This window comes from Notolepis coatsorum (assembly GCF_963971535.1).
Source record: "Notolepis coatsorum genome assembly, chromosome: 12".
NCBI classification, from domain to species: domain Eukaryota; kingdom Metazoa; phylum Chordata; class Actinopteri; order Aulopiformes; family Paralepididae; genus Notolepis; species Notolepis coatsorum.
Window position 1 is genome coordinate 126144676 of NC_140176.1, and position 20733 is coordinate 126165408.

General features: G+C 48.4%; 1 protein-coding gene across 1 annotated transcript in view; it reads left to right on the forward strand.

Annotated features, from left to right (window-relative positions):
- The window catches only part of nfatc2ip (nuclear factor of activated T cells 2 interacting protein), a gene marked incomplete at its 5' end in the record, with an annotated part of 50619 nt that overhangs the window by 15372 nt on the left and 14514 nt on the right, over positions 1–20733 (forward strand). Inside the window, 2 exons of the mRNA XM_084326008.1 lie at positions 2952–3096; positions 11602–11732. Of these exons, the coding sequence (XP_084182134.1) occupies positions 2952–3096; positions 11602–11732 (276 nt within the window). The remainder of the gene's footprint in view (positions 1–2951; positions 3097–11601; positions 11733–20733) is intronic.

Below are 20733 nucleotides of genomic sequence, written 5' to 3' on the forward strand. Positions count from 1 at the left end.
TACTGTTGATGTCTCTACTGTGTCTCTACTGTTGATGTGTTTCTACTGTTGATGTGTCTCTACTGTGTCTCTACTGTTGATGTGTCTCTACTGTTGATGTGTCTCTACTGTTGATGATGTGTCTCTACTGTTGATGTGTCTCTACTGTTGATGTGTCTCTACTGTGTCTCTACTGTTGATGTGTTTCTACTGTTGATGTGTCTCTACAGTGTCTCTACTGTTGATGTGTCTCTACTGTTGATGTGTCTCTACTGTGTCTCTACTGTTGATGTGTCTCTACTGTGTCTCTACTGTTGATGTGTCTCTACTGTTGATGTGTCTCTACTGTTGATGTGTCTCTACTGTTGATGTGTCTCTACTGTGTCTCTACTGTTGATGTGTCTCTACTGTGTCTCTACTGTTGATGTGTCTCTACTGTTGATGTGTCTCTACTGTGTCTCTACTGTTGATGTGTCTCTACTGTTGATGTGTCTCTACTGTGTCTCTACTGTTGATGTGTCTCTACTGTGTCTCTACTGTTGATGTGTCTCTACTGTTGATGTGTCTCTACTGTGTCTCTACTGTTGATGTGTCTCTACTGTGTCTCTACTGTTGATGTGTCTCTACTGTTGATGTGTCTCTACTGTGTCTCTACTGTTGATGTGTCTCTACTGTTGATGTGTCTCTACTGTGTCTCTACTGTTGATGTGTCTCTACTGTTGATGTGTCTCTACTGTGTCTCTACTGTTGATGTGTCTCTACTGTGTCTCTACTGTTGATGTGTCTCTACTGTGTCTCTACTGTTGATGTGTCTCTACTGTGTCTCTACTGTTGATGTGTCTCTACTGTTGATGTGTCTCTACTGTGTCTCTACTGTTGATGTGTCTCTACTGTGTCTCTACTGTTGATGTGTCTCTACTGTTGATGTGTCTCTACTGTGTCTCTACTGTTGATGTGTCTCTACTGTTGATGTGTCTCTACTGTGTCTCTACTGTTGATGTGTCTCTACTGTTGATGTGTCTCTACTGTGTCTCTACTGTTGATGTGTCTCTACTGTGTCTCTACTGTTGATGTGTCTCTACTGTTGATGTGTCTCTACTGTTGATGTGTCTCTACTGTTGATGTGTCTCTACTGTTGATGTGTCTCTACTGTGTCTCTACTGTTGATGTGTCTCTACTGTTGATGTGTCTCTACTGTGTCTCTACTGTTGATGTGTCTCTACTGTTGATGTGTCTCTACTGTTGATGTGTCTACTGTTGATGTGTCTCTACTGTTGATGTGTCTCTACTGTTGATGTGTCTCTACTGTTGATGTGTCTCTACTGTTGATGTGTCTACTGTTGATGTGTCTCTACTGTTGATGTGTCTCTACTGTTGATGTGTCTCTACTGTTGATGTGTCTCTACTGTTGATGTGTCTCTACTGTTGATGTGTCTACTGTTGATGTGTCTCTACTGTTGATGTGTCTACTGTTGATGTGTCTCTACTGTTGATGTGTCTCTACTGTTGATGTGTCTCTACTGTTGATGTGTCTCTACTGTTGATGTGTCTACTGTTGATGTGTCTCTACTGTTGATGTGTCTACTGTGTCTCTACTGTTGATGTGTCTCTACTGTGTCTCTACTGTTGATGTGTCTCTACTGTTGATGTGTCTCTACTGTTGATGTGTCTCTACTGTTGATGTGTCTCTACTGTGTCTCTACTGTTGATGTGTCTCTACTGTTGATGTGTCTCTACTGTGTCTCTACTGTTGATGTGTCTCTACTGTGTCTCTACTGTTGATGTGTCTCTACTGTTGATGTGTCTCTACTGTTGATGTGTCTCTACTGTGTCTCTACTGTTGATGTGTCTCTACTGTGTCTCTACTGTTGATGTGTCTCTACTGTTGATGTGTCTCTACTGTTAATGTGTCTCTACTGTTGATGTGTCTCTACTGTGTCTCTACTGTTGATGTGTCTCTACTGTGTCTCTACTGTTGATGTGTCTCTACTGTTGATGTGTCTCTACTGTTGATGTGTCTACTGTGTCTCTACTGTTGATGTGTGTTTCTACTGTTGATGTGTCTCTACTGTTGATGTGTCTCTACTGTGTCTCTACTGTTGATGTGTCTCTACTGTGTCTCTACTGTTGATGTGTGTTTCTACTGTTGATGTGTCTCTACTGTTGATGTGTCTCTACTGTTGATGTGTCTCTACTGTGTCTCTACTGTTGATGTGTCTCTACTGTGTCTCTACTGTTGATGTGTCTCTACTGTTGATGTGTCTCTACTGTTGATGTGTCTCTACTGTGTCTCTACTGTTGATGTGTTTCTACTGTTGATGTGTCTCTACTGTTGATGTGTCTCTACTGTTGATGTGTCTCTACTGTGTCTCTACTGTTGATGTGTCTCTACTGTGTCTCTACTGTTGATGTGTCTCTACTGTTGATGTGTCTCTACTGTTGATGTGTCTCTACTGTTGATGTGTGTCTCTACTGTTGATGTGTCTCTACTGTGTCTCTACTGTTGATGTGTCTCTACTGTTGATGTGTCTTTACTGTTGATGTGTCTCTTCTGTTGATGTGTCTCTACTGTTGATGTGTGTCTCTACTGTTGATGTGTGTTGATGTGTCTCTACTGTTGATGTGTCTCTACTGTTGATGTGTCTCTACTGTGTCTCTACTGTTGATGTGTCTCTACTGTTGATGTGTCTCTACTGTGTCTCTACTGTTGATGTGTCTCTACTGTGTCTCTACTGTTGGTGTGTCTCTACTGTTGATGTGTCTCTACTGTGTCTCTACTGTTGATGTGTCTCTACTGTGTCTCTACTGTTGGTGTGTGTTTCTACTGTTGATGTGTCTCTACTGTTGATGTGTCTCTACTGTGTCTCTACTGTTGACGTGTCTCGTATCTACTGTATCTACTGTATCTACTGTATCTACTGTATCTACTACCTCACTGCCTCAGTAACTCGTGGGTTTCTCTACATTCACAGTCGGCGCCTCTAAGCAAGGCAGTGGACCAACTGTCCGTCAAGCTCAACGTCCCGCCCTCCCGCATCCTGCTGCTGAGGGGCGACATGGCGCTCTCCACCCGCTGCTCGCTCACTGAGCTGGGGCTCGGCATCGCCGACATCATCGGTGAGGGGGGGGAGGAGGAGGGGGGGGGGAGGGGGGAGGAGGAGGGGGGGGGGGAGGAGGTGCCACCTGGAGCCCTGCTGCTGGGGACACGGGGACTAGGAGCCCTGCTGCTGGGGACTAGGAGCCCTGCTGCTGGGGACATGGGGACTAGGAGCCCTGCTGCTGGGGACACGGGGACTAGGAGCCCTGCTGCTGGGGACACGGGGACTAGGAGCCCTGCTGCTGGGGACATGGGGACTAGGAGCCCTGCTGCTGGGGACTAGGAGCCCTGCTGCTGGGGACATGGGGACTAGGAGCCCTGCTGCTGGGGACTAGGAGCCCTGCTGCTGGGGACATGGGGACTAGGAGCCCTGCTGCTGGGGACACGGGGACTAGGAGCCCTGCTGCTGGGGACACGGGGACTAGGAGCCCTGCTGCTGGGGACACGGGGACTAGGAGCCCTGCTGCTGGGGACACGGGGACTAGGAGCCCTGCTGCTGGGGACATGGGGACTAGGAGCCCTGCTGCTGGGGACACGGGGACTAGGAGCCCTGCTGCTGGGGACACGGGGACTAGGAGCCCTGCTGCTGGGGACACGGGGACTAGGAGCCCTGCTGCTGGGGACACGGGGACTAGGAGCCCTGCTGCTGGGGACACGGGGACTAGGAGCCCTGCTGCTGGGGACTAGGAGCCCTGCTGCTGGGGACATGGGGACTAGGAGCCCTGCTGCTGGGGACATGGGGACTAGGAGCCCTGCTGCTGGGGACTAGGAGCCCTGCTGCTGGGGACACGGGGACTAGGAGCCCTGCTGCTGGGGACATGGGGACTAGGAGCCCTGCTGCTGGGGACACGGGGACTAGGAGCCCTGCTGCTGGGGACATGGGGACTAGGAGCCCTGCTGCTGGGGACATGGGGACTAGGAGCCCTGCTGCTGGGGACACAGGGACTAGGAGCCCTGCTGCTGGGGACACGGGGACTAGGAGCCCTGCTGCTGGGGACACGGGGACTAGGAGCCCTGCTGCTGGGGACATGGGGACTAGGAGCCCTGCTGCTGGGGACACGGGGACTAGGAGCCCTGCTGCTGGGGACACGGGGACTAGGAGCCCTGCTGCTGGGGACACGGGGACTAGGAGCCCTGCTGCTGGGGACACGGGGACTAGGAGCCCTGCTGCTGGGGACATGGGGACTAGGAGCCCTGCTGCTGGGGACACGGGGACTAGGAGCCCTGCTGCTGGGGACACGGGGACTAGGAGCCCTGCTGCTGGGGACACGGGGACTAGGAGCCCTGCTGCTGGGGACACGGGGACTAGGAGCCCTGCTGCTGGGGACACGGGGACTAGGAGCCCTGCTGCTGGGGACACGGGGACTAGGAGCCCTGCTGCTGGGGACACGGGGACTAGGAGCCCTGCTGCTGGGGACATGGGGACTAGGAGCCCTGCTGCTGGGGACATGGGGACTAGGAGCCCTGCTGCTGGGGACACGGGGACTAGGAGCCCTGCTGCTGGGGACATGGGGACTAGGAGCCCTGCTGCTGGGGACACGGGGACTAGGAGCCCTGCTGCTGGGGACTAGGAGCCCTGCTGCTGGGGACACGGGGACTAGGAGCCCTGCTGCTGGGGACATGGGGACTAGGAGCCCTGCTGCTGGGGACATGGGGACTAGGAGCCCTGCTGCTGGGGACATGGGGACTAGGAGCCCTGCTGCTGGGGACATGGGGACTAGGAGCCCTGCTGCTGGGGACTAGGAGCCCTGCTGCTGGGGACACGGGGACTAGGAGCCCTGCTGCTGGGGACATGGGGACTAGGAGCCCTGCTGCTGGGGACACGGGGACTAGGAGCCCTGCTGCTGGGGACATGGGGACTAGGAGCCCTGCTGCTGGGGACATGGGGACTAGGAGCCCTGCTGCTGGGGACATGGGGACTAGGAGCCCTGCTGCTGGGGACACGGGGACTAGGAGCCCTGCTGCTGGGGACACGGGGACTAGGAGCCCTGCTGCTGGGGACTAGGAGCCCTGCTGCTGGGGACACGGGGACTAGGAGCCCTGCTGCTGGGGACTAGGAGCCCTGCTGCTGGGGACACGGGGACTAGGAGCCCTGCTGCTGGGGACACGGGGACTAGGAGCCCTGCTGCTGGGGACATGGGGACTAGGAGCCCTGCTGCTGGGGACATGGGGACTAGGAGCCCTGCTGCTGGGGACACAGGGACTAGGAGCCCTGCTGCTGGGGACACGGGGACTAGGAGCCCTGCTGCTGGGGACATGGGGACTAGGAGCCCTGCTGCTGGGGACATGGGGACTAGGAGCCCTGCTGCTGGGGACACGGGGACTAGGAGCCCTGCTGCTGGGGACACGGGGACTAGGAGCCCTGCTGCTGGGGACACGGGGACTAGGAGCCCTGCTGCTGGGGACATGGGGACTAGGAGCCCTGCTGCTGGGGACATGGGGACTAGGAGCCCTGCTGCTGGGGACATGGGGACTAGGAGCCCTGCTGCTGGGGACATGGGGACTAGGAGCCCTGCTGCTGGGGACATGGGGACTAGGAGCCCTGCTGCTGGGGACATGGGGACTAGGAGCCCTGCTGCTGGGGACATGGGGACTAGGAGCCCTGCTGCTGGGGACACGGGGACTAGGAGCCCTGCTGCTGGGGACACGGGGACTAGGAGCCCTGCTGCTGGGGACATGGGGACTAGGAGCCCTGCTGCTGGGGACACGGGGACTAGGAGCCCTGCTGCTGGGGACACGGGGACTAGGAGCCCTGCTGCTGGGGACACGGGGACTAGGAGCCCTGCTGCTGGGGACACGGGGACTAGGAGCCCTGCTGCTGGGGACACGGGGACTAGGAGCCCTGCTGCTGGGGACACGGGGACTAGGAGCCCTGCTGCTGGGGACACGGGGACTAGGAGCCCTGCTGCTGGGGACACGGGGACTAGGAGTCCTGCTGCTGGGGACATGGGGACTAGGAGCCCTGCTGCTGGGGACTAGGAGCCCTGCTGCTGGGGACACAGGGACTAGGAGCCCTGCTGCTGGGGACACGGGGACTAGGAGCCCTGCTGCTGGGGACACGGGGACTAGGAGCCCTGCTGCTGGGGACATGGGGACTAGGAGCCCTGCTGCTGGGGACACGGGGACTAGGAGCCCTGCTGCTGGGGACACGGGGACTAGGAGCCCTGCTGCTGGGGACACGGGGACTAGGAGCCCTGCTGCTGGGGACACGGGGACTAGGAGCCCTGCTGCTGGGGACATGGGGACTAGGAGCCCTGCTGCTGGGGACATGGGGACTAGGAGCCCTGCTGCTGGGGACATGGGGACTAGGAGCCCTGCTGCTGGGGACATGGGGACTAGGAGCCCTGCTGCTGGGGACATGGGGACTAGGAGCCCTGCTGCTGGGGACATGGGGACTAGGAGCCCTGCTGCTGGGGACATGGGGACTAGGAGCCCTGCTGCTGGGGACATGGGGACTAGGAGCCCTGCTGCTGGGGACATGGGGACTAGGAGCCCTGCTGCTGGGGACACGGGGACTAGGAGCCCTGCTGCTGGGGACATGGGGACTAGGAGCCCTGCTGCTGGGGACACGGGGACTAGGAGCCCTGCTGCTGGGGACACGGGGACTAGGAGCCCTGCTGCTGGGGACCTGGGGACTAGGAGCCCTGCTGCTGGGGACACGGGGACTAGGAGCCCTGCTGCTGGGGACACGGGGACTAGGAGCCCTGCTGCTGGGGACACGGGGACTAGGAGCCCTGCTGCTGGGGACTAGGAGCCCTGCTGCTGGGGACACAGGGACTAGGATCCCTGCTGCTGGGGACTAGGAGCCCTGCTGCTGGGGACACGGGGACTAGGAGCCCTGCTGCTGGGGACACGGGGACTAGGAGCCCTGCTGCTGGGGACACGGGGACTAGGAGCCCTGCTGCTGGGGACATGGGGACTAGGAGCCCTGCTGCTGGGGACATGGGGACTAGGAGCCCTGCTGCTGGGGACTAGGAGCCCTGCTGCTGGGGACATGGGGACTAGGAGCCCTGCTGCTGGGGACATGGGGACTAGGAGCCCTGCTGCTGGGGACACGGGGACTAGGGCTGGGTACCGTTCACATTTTAATCGATACCCGTACCTGTGAATCGATACCTGTACCCACCGGTACCTTTTTCGGTACTTTAGTCTCTAAAAAATGTAATCTACTTACCTCAGTTGTAAAAAATTAGTCCAAACTTCAAATGATTTATTATCATTATTATTTATTTAGAACAATTTGTTAACTAATATATATATATATATATATATATACACACGCATATATTTAAATAAAAAATTATGTTTTACAAAATAACAAGTTTAAAGTGGAGATGAAGCAGTGAGCAATGTGATCCTAGTTTGTTTGTTGTGTACCTTGTGTAAGACAGGGTTCTATAATCAAATGTGAAATCTATCTTATTTGTCTGAAAAATATAATATAATATCCCTGTTTTCAACATGGGCGCCGCCATTTTGTTGCTGACGTCATGGCTGACGTCATACCGTGGCTTGGGTGTATACACTCTGGTTAGCTGCCTATATTGAATGGGTCAGTCAGCAGATAAAATGTTGCCTACAAAACAACGGGACCGCGGTGGTTCTGTTTGTATTGCTCCTGGCTGTTCAAACTAATTTTACCATGTGAGAGAGAGGAAAGTTGGTTAATTTCCACAAACTACCAGTGAAAAAAACAGTGTTGTTGACATGTTGGCTCGGACTGGCTGCACCCAGACGGCGCGACCAGCCTGTTGGACAGGGAAGGAGGATCTGCAGCGAACACTTCATTGCCTCGGATTATGTTGTTGGGGTGGGATGTTTGTCCAGAAGACCACTAATCAGCTGAAGCCGGACGCGGTTCCCTCGGTCTTCGACAGACAGACCGGCGTTAGCTCTCGGGGCCCGGCGTTAGCTCTCGCTAGCTAGCGTTAGCAACCGGAGCGTCGCGGAGCATTCAGCCTGCTGGCTACACAGCTTGTGTAGCCAGCAGGCTGAATGCTCCGCGACGCTGGTTGAAGTGGGTCTAGGTAGCCAGCAGGCTGAATGCTCCGCGACGCTGGTTGAAGTGGGTCTAGGTAGCCAGCAGGCTGAATGCTCCGCGACGCTGGTTGAAGTGGGTCTAGGTAGCCAGCAGGCTGAATGCTCCGCGACGCTCCGGTTGCTAACGCTAGCTAGCGAGAGCTAACGCCTGGCCCCGGCTGGTGCCAACTAGCTAGCGATCGCTCCCGAGAGCTAACGCCGGTCTGTCTGTCGAAGACCGAGGGAACCGCGTCCGGCTTCAGCTGATTAGTGGTCTTCTGGACAAACATCCCACCCCAACAACATAATCCGAGGCAATGAAGTGTTCGCTGCAGATCCTCCTTCCCTGTCCAACAGGCTGGTCGCGCCGTCTGGGTGCAGGCAGCCCGAGCCAACATGTCAACAACACTGTTTTTTTCACTGGTAGTTTGTGGAAATTAACCAACTTTCCTCTCTCTCACATGGTAAAATTAGTTTGAACAGCCAGGAGCAATACAAACAGAACCACCGCGGTCCCGTTGTTTTGTAGGCAACATTTTATTTGCTGACTGACCCATTCAATATAGGCAGCTAACCAGAGTGTATACACCCAAGCCACGGTATGACGTCAGCAACAAAATGGCCGCGCCCATAATGCTAAATGCTTCAGAAATGTACACAACAAATCGTTTTTTCTTAGAAACTGCTTATTTTTATAACGTGACTTCTTCTGTGGCTTATCTAAATACTAATGTGATGCTATGAATATGTATTTATCGCACTGCTTCATCTTCCCTTTAAAGCGATTAAACAAAGCCCTCTAGCAGCCATGAACTATTGTGCTGAACTAAAAGGTCCACATCTATATATTTAAATAAATATACCTGAAGATGTCGAGGCCTCAGTGCTGCTGCTTGCATGTCTTCATATCAGAAACACTCCTCAGCGTTCAGCTTCTCCTCGAGCTGCTGGTGTCGCCCCCCTGCCCAGCTGCTGGTGTCGCCCCCCTGCCCAGCTGCTGGTGTCGCCCCCCTGCCCCCCTGCCCAGCTGCTGGTGTCGCCCCCCTGCCCAGCGAGCGCCCCTGCCCCCCTGCCCAGCTGCTGGTGTCGCCCCCCTGCCCAGCCAGCGCTGTCTGCATCTAGCTTTGTAAAGTGGAACCACACTTAGCCAGCGCTTTCGGCTTGCCATCGCCCCGACTGCTTTGTTGTTGTTGAATCAAGTCAAATCCTAGTAAGCGTGTATTGTGCGCGTGAACGTTGACGTGAACGTGCGGCACACTCCATAGGTTTCGTTTCACGGTAAACAAAACGCTGATGTCATCGGACAAAAAACATAGTTTTTTTGCATTACCGAAATGTGCCACCGGTGGATCTCACGTGAATCGGTACTCGGTAATACTGACGTGATTCGGTCGATATCCAACACTTTGAATGCCCAAACCGACATATTTCGGGTTTACCCCCCGCGGGTTGAATGCCCATAACGAGAATATTCCGTTTTTTCTCTTTTTTTTTTTTTTATTAGCCATCTGAATTCATATTTCATCAACCGAGTCTACCGTTGATAAATCAGCCACCCCAGGCGCTCAGATGTGAAAAAGCGCCCCCGATCGTCTCCCAGATGGTAATTCACCCTTTTGGATTGGACTCAATGAAAATGCATGAGGAAAAAAAAACCTGGACTCCACATTTGACTTCTCACGCATGTAACCGGGGACGATCAGCTTCACGCTGGACCCTCAGCACAGCGTGGTTACTGTGTTTTACAGTATACGCGTGGGATCAATAAAAGGATCGATTTTTGGAATGGCTATCAGGAATTGGAATAATCCATTTGGATACCATCTGATCTCAGGTAAGGAATCTATTTTACCAGTCTTAGGATAATCAGACCCGTTTTCACGGAGATATAAGCTTTTCCCCTATAATGTGATATGGCTGTTTGACTGTAAGAGCGATCAGGAACTGAGAGAATCGATTTTCAGCGTGCGGCACCAGCGTGCATATGTACACATATACTATCGATAATCTAGCGTTTATTTGAAAACTATTCATAAATAGGCCGAAAAATGACAACGTTCTAGAATATTACAGTACAGGGCGATTATCATGGAATCTCTTCTTTTTTCCGTGAAAACGAGGGCTTTTCAAAATGCTATAAAAAGTAAATTAACCGATAAAAAAACAATCCGCTTCGACAATGTTGACTGGAAATGGGTCCTTGATAATGCGACGGGCAGATTAGACACATAGCCATAATTTAAAACATAGATTAGGCTATATTAATGCTAACATTGCAGTGGATGGTGGGCATTCAAGCACTAAATGTGCGCCCCCTGCTGGGCACTGAAAGTGTTAAAAGTAGCGGATTTGGTACCCATCCCTAACGGGGACACAGGGACACTTTATGGTTTCTGTGTTGACATCGATGACTGCTGTAGAACAATAGAGCAGCAGCTCAGATAGTTAAATAAGTTGGGAATCTGTTTCCTGTAGCAGCCATGTTTTTAAAGGTGAGGTCGGAGTGCATGGTCTTTATGACATCATGACAACCGGAGTGCATGGTCTTTATGACATCATGATAACCGGAGTGCATCGTCTTTATGACATCATGATAACCGGAGTGCATCGTCTTTATGACGTCATGACAACCGGAGTGCATCGTCTTTATGACGTCATGACAACCAGAGTGCATCGTCTTTATGACGTCATGACAACCGGAGTGCATCGTCTTTATGACATCATGACAACCGGAGTGCATCGTCTTTATGACATCATGATAACCGGAGTGCATCGTCTTTATGACGTCATGACAACCAGAGTGCATCGTCTTTATGACGTCATGACAACCAGAGTGCATCGTCTTTATGACGTCATGATAACCGGAGTGCATCGTCTTTATGACGTCATGACAACCAGAGTGCATCGTCTTTATGACGTCATGACAACCAGAGTGCATCGTCTTTATGACGTCATGACAACCAGAGTGCATCGTCTTTATGACGTCATGACAACCAGAGTGCATCGTCTTTATGACGTCATGACAACCAGAGTGCATCGTCTTTATGACATTATCACAACCGGTGCAGTGAAGCCCAACAATGGCTTGAATTATTATTTTCCACACGGTAACATCAGATGTGCTTTTGCACAATTCTGAGGAAATATTATTGGTAAAATGTCAGCAGTAGGCTTGTCATTGTTTACTGTCAGACATACTAGTCAGCAGTAGGCTTGTTTACTGTCAGACATACTAGTCAGCAGTAGGCTTGTTTACTGTCAGACATACTAGTCAGCAGTAGGCTTGTTTACTGTCAGACATACTAGTCAGCAGTAGGCTTGTTTACTGTCAGACATACTAGTCAGCAGTAGGCTTGTTTACTGTCAGACATACTAGTCAGCAGTAGGCTTGTTTACTGTCAGACATACTAGTCAGCAGTAGGCTTGTCATTGTTTCCTCTGACATACTTCATCTAACCAGCCCCAACTTTCTCTTGTTTCCCTCCCTTTTGCTCCCTACTGTATAGATTGTGTCGTCACGGCAACAGACAACACGGCAACAGACAACAGTATAGATCGCACGGATGACAGTGACATCATCACTGTGCGACTGCAGGGCAAGGAGAAAGGCTCGTCGCAGGAGTTCTCTTTACACAGGGTTTGTACTGCGAGGGCCGCGACCTTCCTCTTCTTCCTGCGAGGGCCGCAACCTTCCTCTTCTTCCTGCAAGGGCCTCACGTTCAGACCTCAGGTTCAGACCCAGTAGGACAACATTAACCCCACATGTAGCATCAAGGACAACATTAACCCCACATGTAGCATCAAGAACAACATTAACCTACATGTAGCATCAAGGACAACATTAACCCCACATGTAGCATCAAGGACAACATTAACCCACATGTAGCATCAAGGACAACATTAACCCCACATGTAGCATTAAGGACAACATTAACATCACATGTAGCATCAAGGACAACATTAACCCCATATGTAGCATCAAGGACAACATTAACCCACATGTAGCATTAAGGACAACATTAACCCCACATGTAGCATCAAGGACAACATTAACCCACATGTAGCATCAAGGACAACATTAACCCACATGTAGCATCAAGAACAACATTAACCCCACATGTAGCATCAAGGACAACATTAACCCCACATGTAGCATCAAGGACAACATTAACCCACATGTAGCATCAAGGACAACATTAACCCACATGTAGCATCAAGGACAACATTAACCCCACATGTAGCATCAAGGACAACATTAACCCACATGCAGCATCAAGGACAACATTAACCCCACATGTAGCATCAAGGACAACATTAACCCACATGTAGCATCAAGGACAACATTAACCCACATGTAGCATCAAGGACAACATTAACCCACATGTAGCATCAAGGACAACATTAACCCACATGTAGCATCAAGGACAACATTAACCCACATGTAGCATCAAGGACAACATTAACCCACATGTAGCATCAAGGACAACATTAACCCACATGTAGCATCAAGGACAACATTAACCCACATGTAGCATCAAGGACAACATTAACCCCACATGTAGCATCAAGGACAACATTAACCCCACATGTAGCATCAAGGACAACATTAACCCCACATGTAGCATCAAGGACAACATTAACCCCACATGTAGCATCAAGGACAACATTAACCCCACATGTAGCATCAAGGACAACATTAACCCACATGTAGCATCAAGGACAACATTAACCCACATGTAGCATCAAGGACAACATTAACCCACATGTAGCATCAAGGACAACATTAACCCCACATGTAGCATCAAGGACAACATTAACCCCACATGTAGCATCAAGGACAACATTAACCCACATGTAGCATCAAGGACAACATTAACCCCACATGTAGCATCAAAGACAACATTAACCCATATGTAGCATCAAGGACAACATTAACCTACATGTAGCATCAAGAACAACATTAACCCCACATGTAGCATCAAGGACAACATTAACCCACATGTAGCATCAAGGACAACATTAACCCCACATGTAGCATCAAGGACAACATTAACCCACATGTAGCATCAAGGACAACATTAACCCCACATGTAGCATCAAGGACAACATTAACCCCACATGTAGCATCAAGGACAACATTAACCCACATGTAGCATCAAGGACAACATTAACCCCACATGTAGCATCAAGGACAACATTAACCCACATGTAGCATCAAGGACAACATTAACCCACATGTAGCATCAAGGACAACATTAACCCACATGTAGCATCAAGGACAACATTAACCCACATGTAGCATCAAGGACAACATTAACCCCACATGTAGCATCAAGGACAACATTAACCCACATGTAGCATCAAGGACAACATTAACCCCACATGTAGCATCAAGGACAACATTAACCCACATGTAGCATCAAGGACAACATTAACCCCACATGTAGCATCAAGGACAACATTAACCCCACATGTAGCATCAAGGACAACATTAACCCACATGTAGCATCAAGGACAACATTAACCCACATGTAGCATCAAGGACAACATTAACCCACATGTAGCATCAAGGACAACATTAACCCCACGTGTAGCATCAAGGACAACATTAACCCACATGTAGCATCAAGGACAACATTAACCCACATGTAGCATCAAGGACAACATTAACCCCACATGTAGCATCAAGGACAACATTAACCCCACATGCAGCATCAAGGACAACATTAACCCACATGTAGCATCAAGGACAACATTAACCCACATGTAGCATCAAGGACAACATTAACCCCACATGTAGCATCAAGGACAACATTAACCCCACATGTAGCATCAAGGACAACATTAACCCCACATGTAGCATCAAGGACAACATTAACCCACATGTAGCATCAAGGACAACATTAACCCACATGTAGCATCAAGGACAACATTAACCCCACATGTAGCATCAAGGACAACATTAACCCCACATGCAGCATCAAGGACAACATTAACCCACATGTAGCATCAAGGACAACATTAACCCACATGTAGCATCAAGGACAACATTAACCCCACATGTAGCATCAAGGACAACATTAACCCACATGTAGCATCAAGGACAACATTAACCCACATGTAGCATCAAGGACAACATTAACCCACATGTAGCATCAAGGACAACATTAACCCCACATGTCATCAAGGACAACATTAACCCCACATGTAGCATCAAGACAACATTAACCCACATGTAGCATCAAGGACAACATTAACCTCACATGTAGCATCAAGGACAACATTAACTCCACATGTAGCATCAAGGACAACATTAACATCACATGTAGCATCAAGGACAACATTAACCCCACATGTAGCATCAAGGACAACATTAACCCCACATGTAGCATCAAGGACAACATTAACCCCACATGTAGCATCACGGACAACATTAACCCACATGTAGCATCAAGGACAACATTAACCCACATGTAGCATCAAGGACAACATTAACCCCACATGTAGCATCAAGGACAACATTAACCCCACATGTAGCATCAAGGACAACATTAACCCACATGTAGCATCAAGGACAACATTAACCCACATGCAGCATCAAGGACAACATTAACCCCACATGTAGCATCAAGGACAACATTAACCCCACATGTAGCATCAAGGACAACATTAACCCACATGTAGCATCAAGGACAACATTAACCCACATGTAGCATCAAGGACAACATTAACCCCACATGTAGCATCAAGGACAACATTAACCCCACATGTAGCATCAAGGACACATTAACCCCACATGTAGCATCAAGGACAACATTAACCCACATGCAGCATCAAGGACAACATTAACCCACATGTAGCATCAAGGACAACATTAACCCCACATGTAGCATCAAGGACAACATTAACCCCACATGTAGCATCAAGGACAACATTAACCCCACATGTAGCATCAAGGACAACATTAACCCCACATGTAGCATCAAGGACAACATTAACCCACATGTAGCATCAAGGACAACATTAACCCACATGTAGCATCAAGGACAACATTAACCCACATGTAGCATCAAGGACAACATTAACCCCACATGTAGCATCAAGGACAACATTAACCCCACATGTAGCATCAAGGACAACATTAACCCCACATGTAGCATCAAGGACAACATTAACCCCACATGCAGCATCAAGGACAACATTAACCCACATGTAGCATCAAGGACAACATTAACCCACATGTAGCATCAAGGACAACATTAACCCCACATGTAGCATCAAGGACAACATTAACCCCACATGTAGCATCAAGGACAACATTAACCCACATGTAGCATCAAGGACAACATTAACCCCACATGTCATCAAGGACAACATTAACCCCACATGTAGCATCAAGGACAACATTAACCCACATGTAGCATCAAGGACAACATTAACCTCACATGTAGCATCAAGGACAACATTAACTCCACATGTAGCATCAAGGACAACATTAACATCACATGTAGCATCAAGGACAACATTAACCCCACATGTAGCATCAAGGACAACATTAACCCACATGTAGCATCAAGGACAGCATTAACCCCACATGTAGCATCAAGGACAACATTAACCCACATGTAGCATCAAGGACAACATTAACCCACATGTAGCATCAAGGACAACATTAACCCCACATGTAGCATCAAGGACAACATTAACCCCACATGTAGCATCAAGGACAACATTAACCCACATGTAGCATCAAGGACAACATTAACCCACATGCAGCATCAAGGACAACATTAACCCCACATGTAGCATCAAGGACAACATTAACCCCACATGTAGCATCAAGGACAACATTAACCCACATGTAGCATCAAGGACAACATTAACCCACATGTAGCATCAAGGACAACATTAACCCCACATGTAGCATCAAGGACAACATTAACCCCACATGTAGCATCAAGGACAACATTAACCCCACATGTAGCATCAAGGACAACATTAACCCCACATGTAGCATCAAGGACAACATTAACCCCACATGCAGCATCAAGGACAACATTAACCCACATGTAGCATCAAGGACAACATTAACCCCACATGTAGCATCAAGGACAACATTAACCCCACATGTAGCATCAAGGACAACATTAACCCACATGTAGCATCAAGGACAACATTAACCCCACATGTAGCATCAAGGACAACATTAACCCACATGTAGCATCAAGGACAACATTAACCCCACATGTAGCATCAAGGACAACATTAACCCACATGTAGCATCAAGGACAACATTAACCCACATGTAGCATCAAGGACAACATTAACCCCACATGTAGCATCAAGGACAACATTAACCCCACATGTAGCATCAAGGACAACATTAACCCCACATGTAGCATCAAGGACAACATTAACCCACATGTAGCATCAAGGACAACATTAACCCACATGTAGCATCAAGGACAACATTAACCCCACATGTAGCATCAAGGACAACATTTACCCCACATGTAGCATCAAGGACAACATTAACCCACATGTAGCATCAAGGACAACATTAACCCCACATGCAGCATCAAGGACAACATTAACCCACATGTAGCATCAAGGACAACATTAACCCACATGTAGCATCAAGGACAACATTAACCTACATGTAGCATCAAGGACAACATTAACCCCACATGCAGCATCAAGGACAACATTAACCCACATGTAGCATCAAGGACAACATTAACCCACATGTAGCATCAAGGACAACATTAACCCCACATGTAGCATCAAGGACAACATTAACCCCTCATGTAGCATCAAGGACAACATTAACCCACATGTAGCATCAAGGACAACATTAACCCCACATGTCATCAAGGACAACATTAACCCCACATGTAGCATCAAGGACAACATTAACCCACATGTAGCATCAAGGACAACATTAACCTCACATGTAGCATCAAGGACAACATTAACTCCACATGTAGCATCAAGGACAACATTAACATCACATGTAGCATCAAGGACAACATTAACCCCACATGTAGCATCAAGGACAACATTAACCCCACATGTAGCATCAAGGACAACATTAACCCCACATGTAGCATCAAGGACAACATTAACCCACATGTAGCATCAAGGACAACATTAACCCACATGTAGCATCAAGGACAACATTAACCCCACATGTAGCATCAAGGACAACATTAACCCCACATGTAGCATCAAGGACAACATTAACCCACATGTAGCATCAAGGACAACATTAACCCCACATGTAGCATCAAGGACAACATTAACCCACATGTAGCATCAAGGACAACATTAACCCCACATGTAGCATCAAGGACAACATTAACCCCACATGTAGCATCAAGGACAACATTAACCCACATGTAGCATCAAGGACAACATTAACCCACATGTAGCATCAAGGACAACATTAACCCACATGTAGCATCAAGGACAACATTAACCTCACATGTAGCATCAAGGACAACATTAACTCCACATGTAGCATCAAGGACAACATTAACATCACATGTAGCATCAAGGACAACATTAACCCCACATGTAGCATCAAGGACAACATTAACCCCACATGTAGCATCAAGGACAGCATTAACCCCACATGTAGCATCAAGGACAACATTAACCCACATGTAGCATCAAGGACAACATTAACCCACATGTAGCATCAAGGACAACATTAACCCCACATGTAGCATCAAGGACAACATTAACCCCACATGTAGCATCAAGGACAACATTAACCCACATGTAGCATCAAGGACAACATTAACCCACATGCAGCATCAAGGACAACATTAACCCCACATGTAGCATCAAGGACAACATTAACCCCACATGTAGCATCAAGGACAACATTAACCCACATGTAGCATCAAGGACAACATTAACCCACATGTAGCATCAAGGACAACATTAACCCACATGTAGCATCAAGGACAACATTAACCCCACATGTAGCATCAAGGACAACATTAACCCCACATGTAGCATCAAGGACAACATTAACCCACATGTAGCATCAAGGACAACATTAACCCCACATGCAGCATCAAGGACAACATTAACCCACATGTAGCATCAAGGACAACATTAACCCCACATGTAGCATCAAGGACAACATTAACCCCACATGTAGCATCAAGGACAACATTAACCCCACATGTAGCATCAAGGACAACATTAACCCCACATGTAGCATCAAGGACAACATTAACCCACATGTAGCATCAAGGACAACATTAACCCCACATGTAGCATCAAGGACAACATTAACCCACATGTAGCATCAAGGACAACATTAACCCACATGTAGCATCAAGGACAACATTAACCCCACATGTAGCATCAAGGACAACATTAACCCCACATGTAGCATCAAGGACAACATTAACCCCACATGTAGCATCAAGGACAACATTAACCCACATGTAGCATCAAGGACAACATTAACCCACATGTAGCATCAAGGACAACATTAACCCACATGTAGCATCAAGGACAACATTTACCCCACATGTAGCATCAAGGACAACATTAACCCACATGTAGCATCAAGGACAACATTAACCCCACATGCAGCATCAAGGACAACATTAACCCACATGTAGCATCAAGGACAACATTAACCCACATGTAGCATCAAGGACAACATTAACCTACATGTAGCATCAAGACAACATTAACCCCACATGCAGCATCAAGGACAACATTAACCCACATGTAGCATCAAGGACAACATTAACCCACATGTAGCATCAAGGACAACATTAACCCCACATGTAGCATCAAGGACAACATTAACCCTCATGTAGCATCAAGGACAACATTAACCCACATGTAGCATCAAGGACAACATTAACCCCACATGTCATCAAGGACAACATTAACCCACATGTAGCATCAAGGACAACATTAACCCACATGTAGCATCAAGGACAACATTAACCTCACATGTAGCATCAAGGACAACATTAACTCCACATGTAGCATCAAGGACAACATTAACATCACATGTAGCATCAAGGACAACATTAACCCCACATGTAGCATCAAGGACAACATTAACCCCACATGTAGCATCAAGGACAACATTAACCCCACATGTAGCATCAAGGACAACATTAACCCACATGTAGCATCAAGGACAACATTAACCCACATGTAGCATCAAGGACAACATTAACCCCACATGTAGCATCAAGGACAACATTAACCCCACATGTAGCATCAAGGACAACATTAACCCACATGTAGCATCAAGGACAACATTAACCCCACATGTAGCATCAAGGACAACATTAACCCACATGTAGCATCAAGGACAACATTAACCCACATGTAGCATCAAGGACAACATTAACCCCACATGTAGCATCAAGGACAACATTAACCCCACATGTAGCATCAAGGACAACATTAACCCACATGTATCATCAAGGACAACATTAACCCCACATGTAGCATCAAGGACAACATTAACCCCACATGTAGCATCAAGGACAACATTAACCCACATGTAGCATCAAGGACAACATTAACCCCACATGTAGCATCAAGGACAACATTAACCCACATGTAGCATCAAGGACAACATTAACCCACATGTAGCATCAAGGACAACATTAACCCATATGTAGCATCAAGGACAACATTAACCCCACATGTAGCATCAAGGACAACATTAACCCCACATGTAGCATCAAGGACAACATTAACCCACATGTAGCATCAAGGACAACATTAACCTCACATGCAGCATCAAGGACAACATTAACCCCACATGTAGCATCAAGGACAACATTAACCCACATGTAGCATCAAGGACAACATTAACCCCACATGTAGCATCAAGGACAACATTAACCCACATGTAGCATCAAGGACAACATTAACCCACATGCAGCATCAAGGACAACATTAACCCCACATGTAGCATCAAGGACAACATTAACCCACATGTAGCATCAAGGACAACATTAACCCACATGTAGCATCAAGGACAACATTAACCTACATGTAGCATCAAGGACAACATTAACCCCACATGTAGCATCAAGGACAACATTAACCCCATATGTAGCATCAAGGACAACATTAACCCACATGTAGCATCAAGGACAACATTAACCTCACATGCAGCATCAAGGACAACATTAACCCACATGTAGCATCAAGGACAACATTAACCCACATGCAGCATCAAGGACAACATTAACCCCACATGCAGCATCAAGGACAACATTAACCCACATGTAGCATCAAGGACAACATTAACCCACATGTAGCATCAAGGACAACATTAACCCCACATGTAGCATCAAGGACAACATTAACCCACATGTAGCATCAAGGACAACATTAACCCTACATGCAGCATCAAGGACAACATTAACCCCACATGTAGCATCAAGGACAACATTAACCCACATGTAGCATCAAGGACAACATTAACCCCACATGTAGCATCAAGGACAACATTAACCCACATGTAGCATCAAGGACAACATTAACCCACATGTAGCATCAAGGACAACATTAACCCCACATGTAGCATCAAGGACAACATTAACCCCACATGTAGCATCAAGGACAACATTAACCCA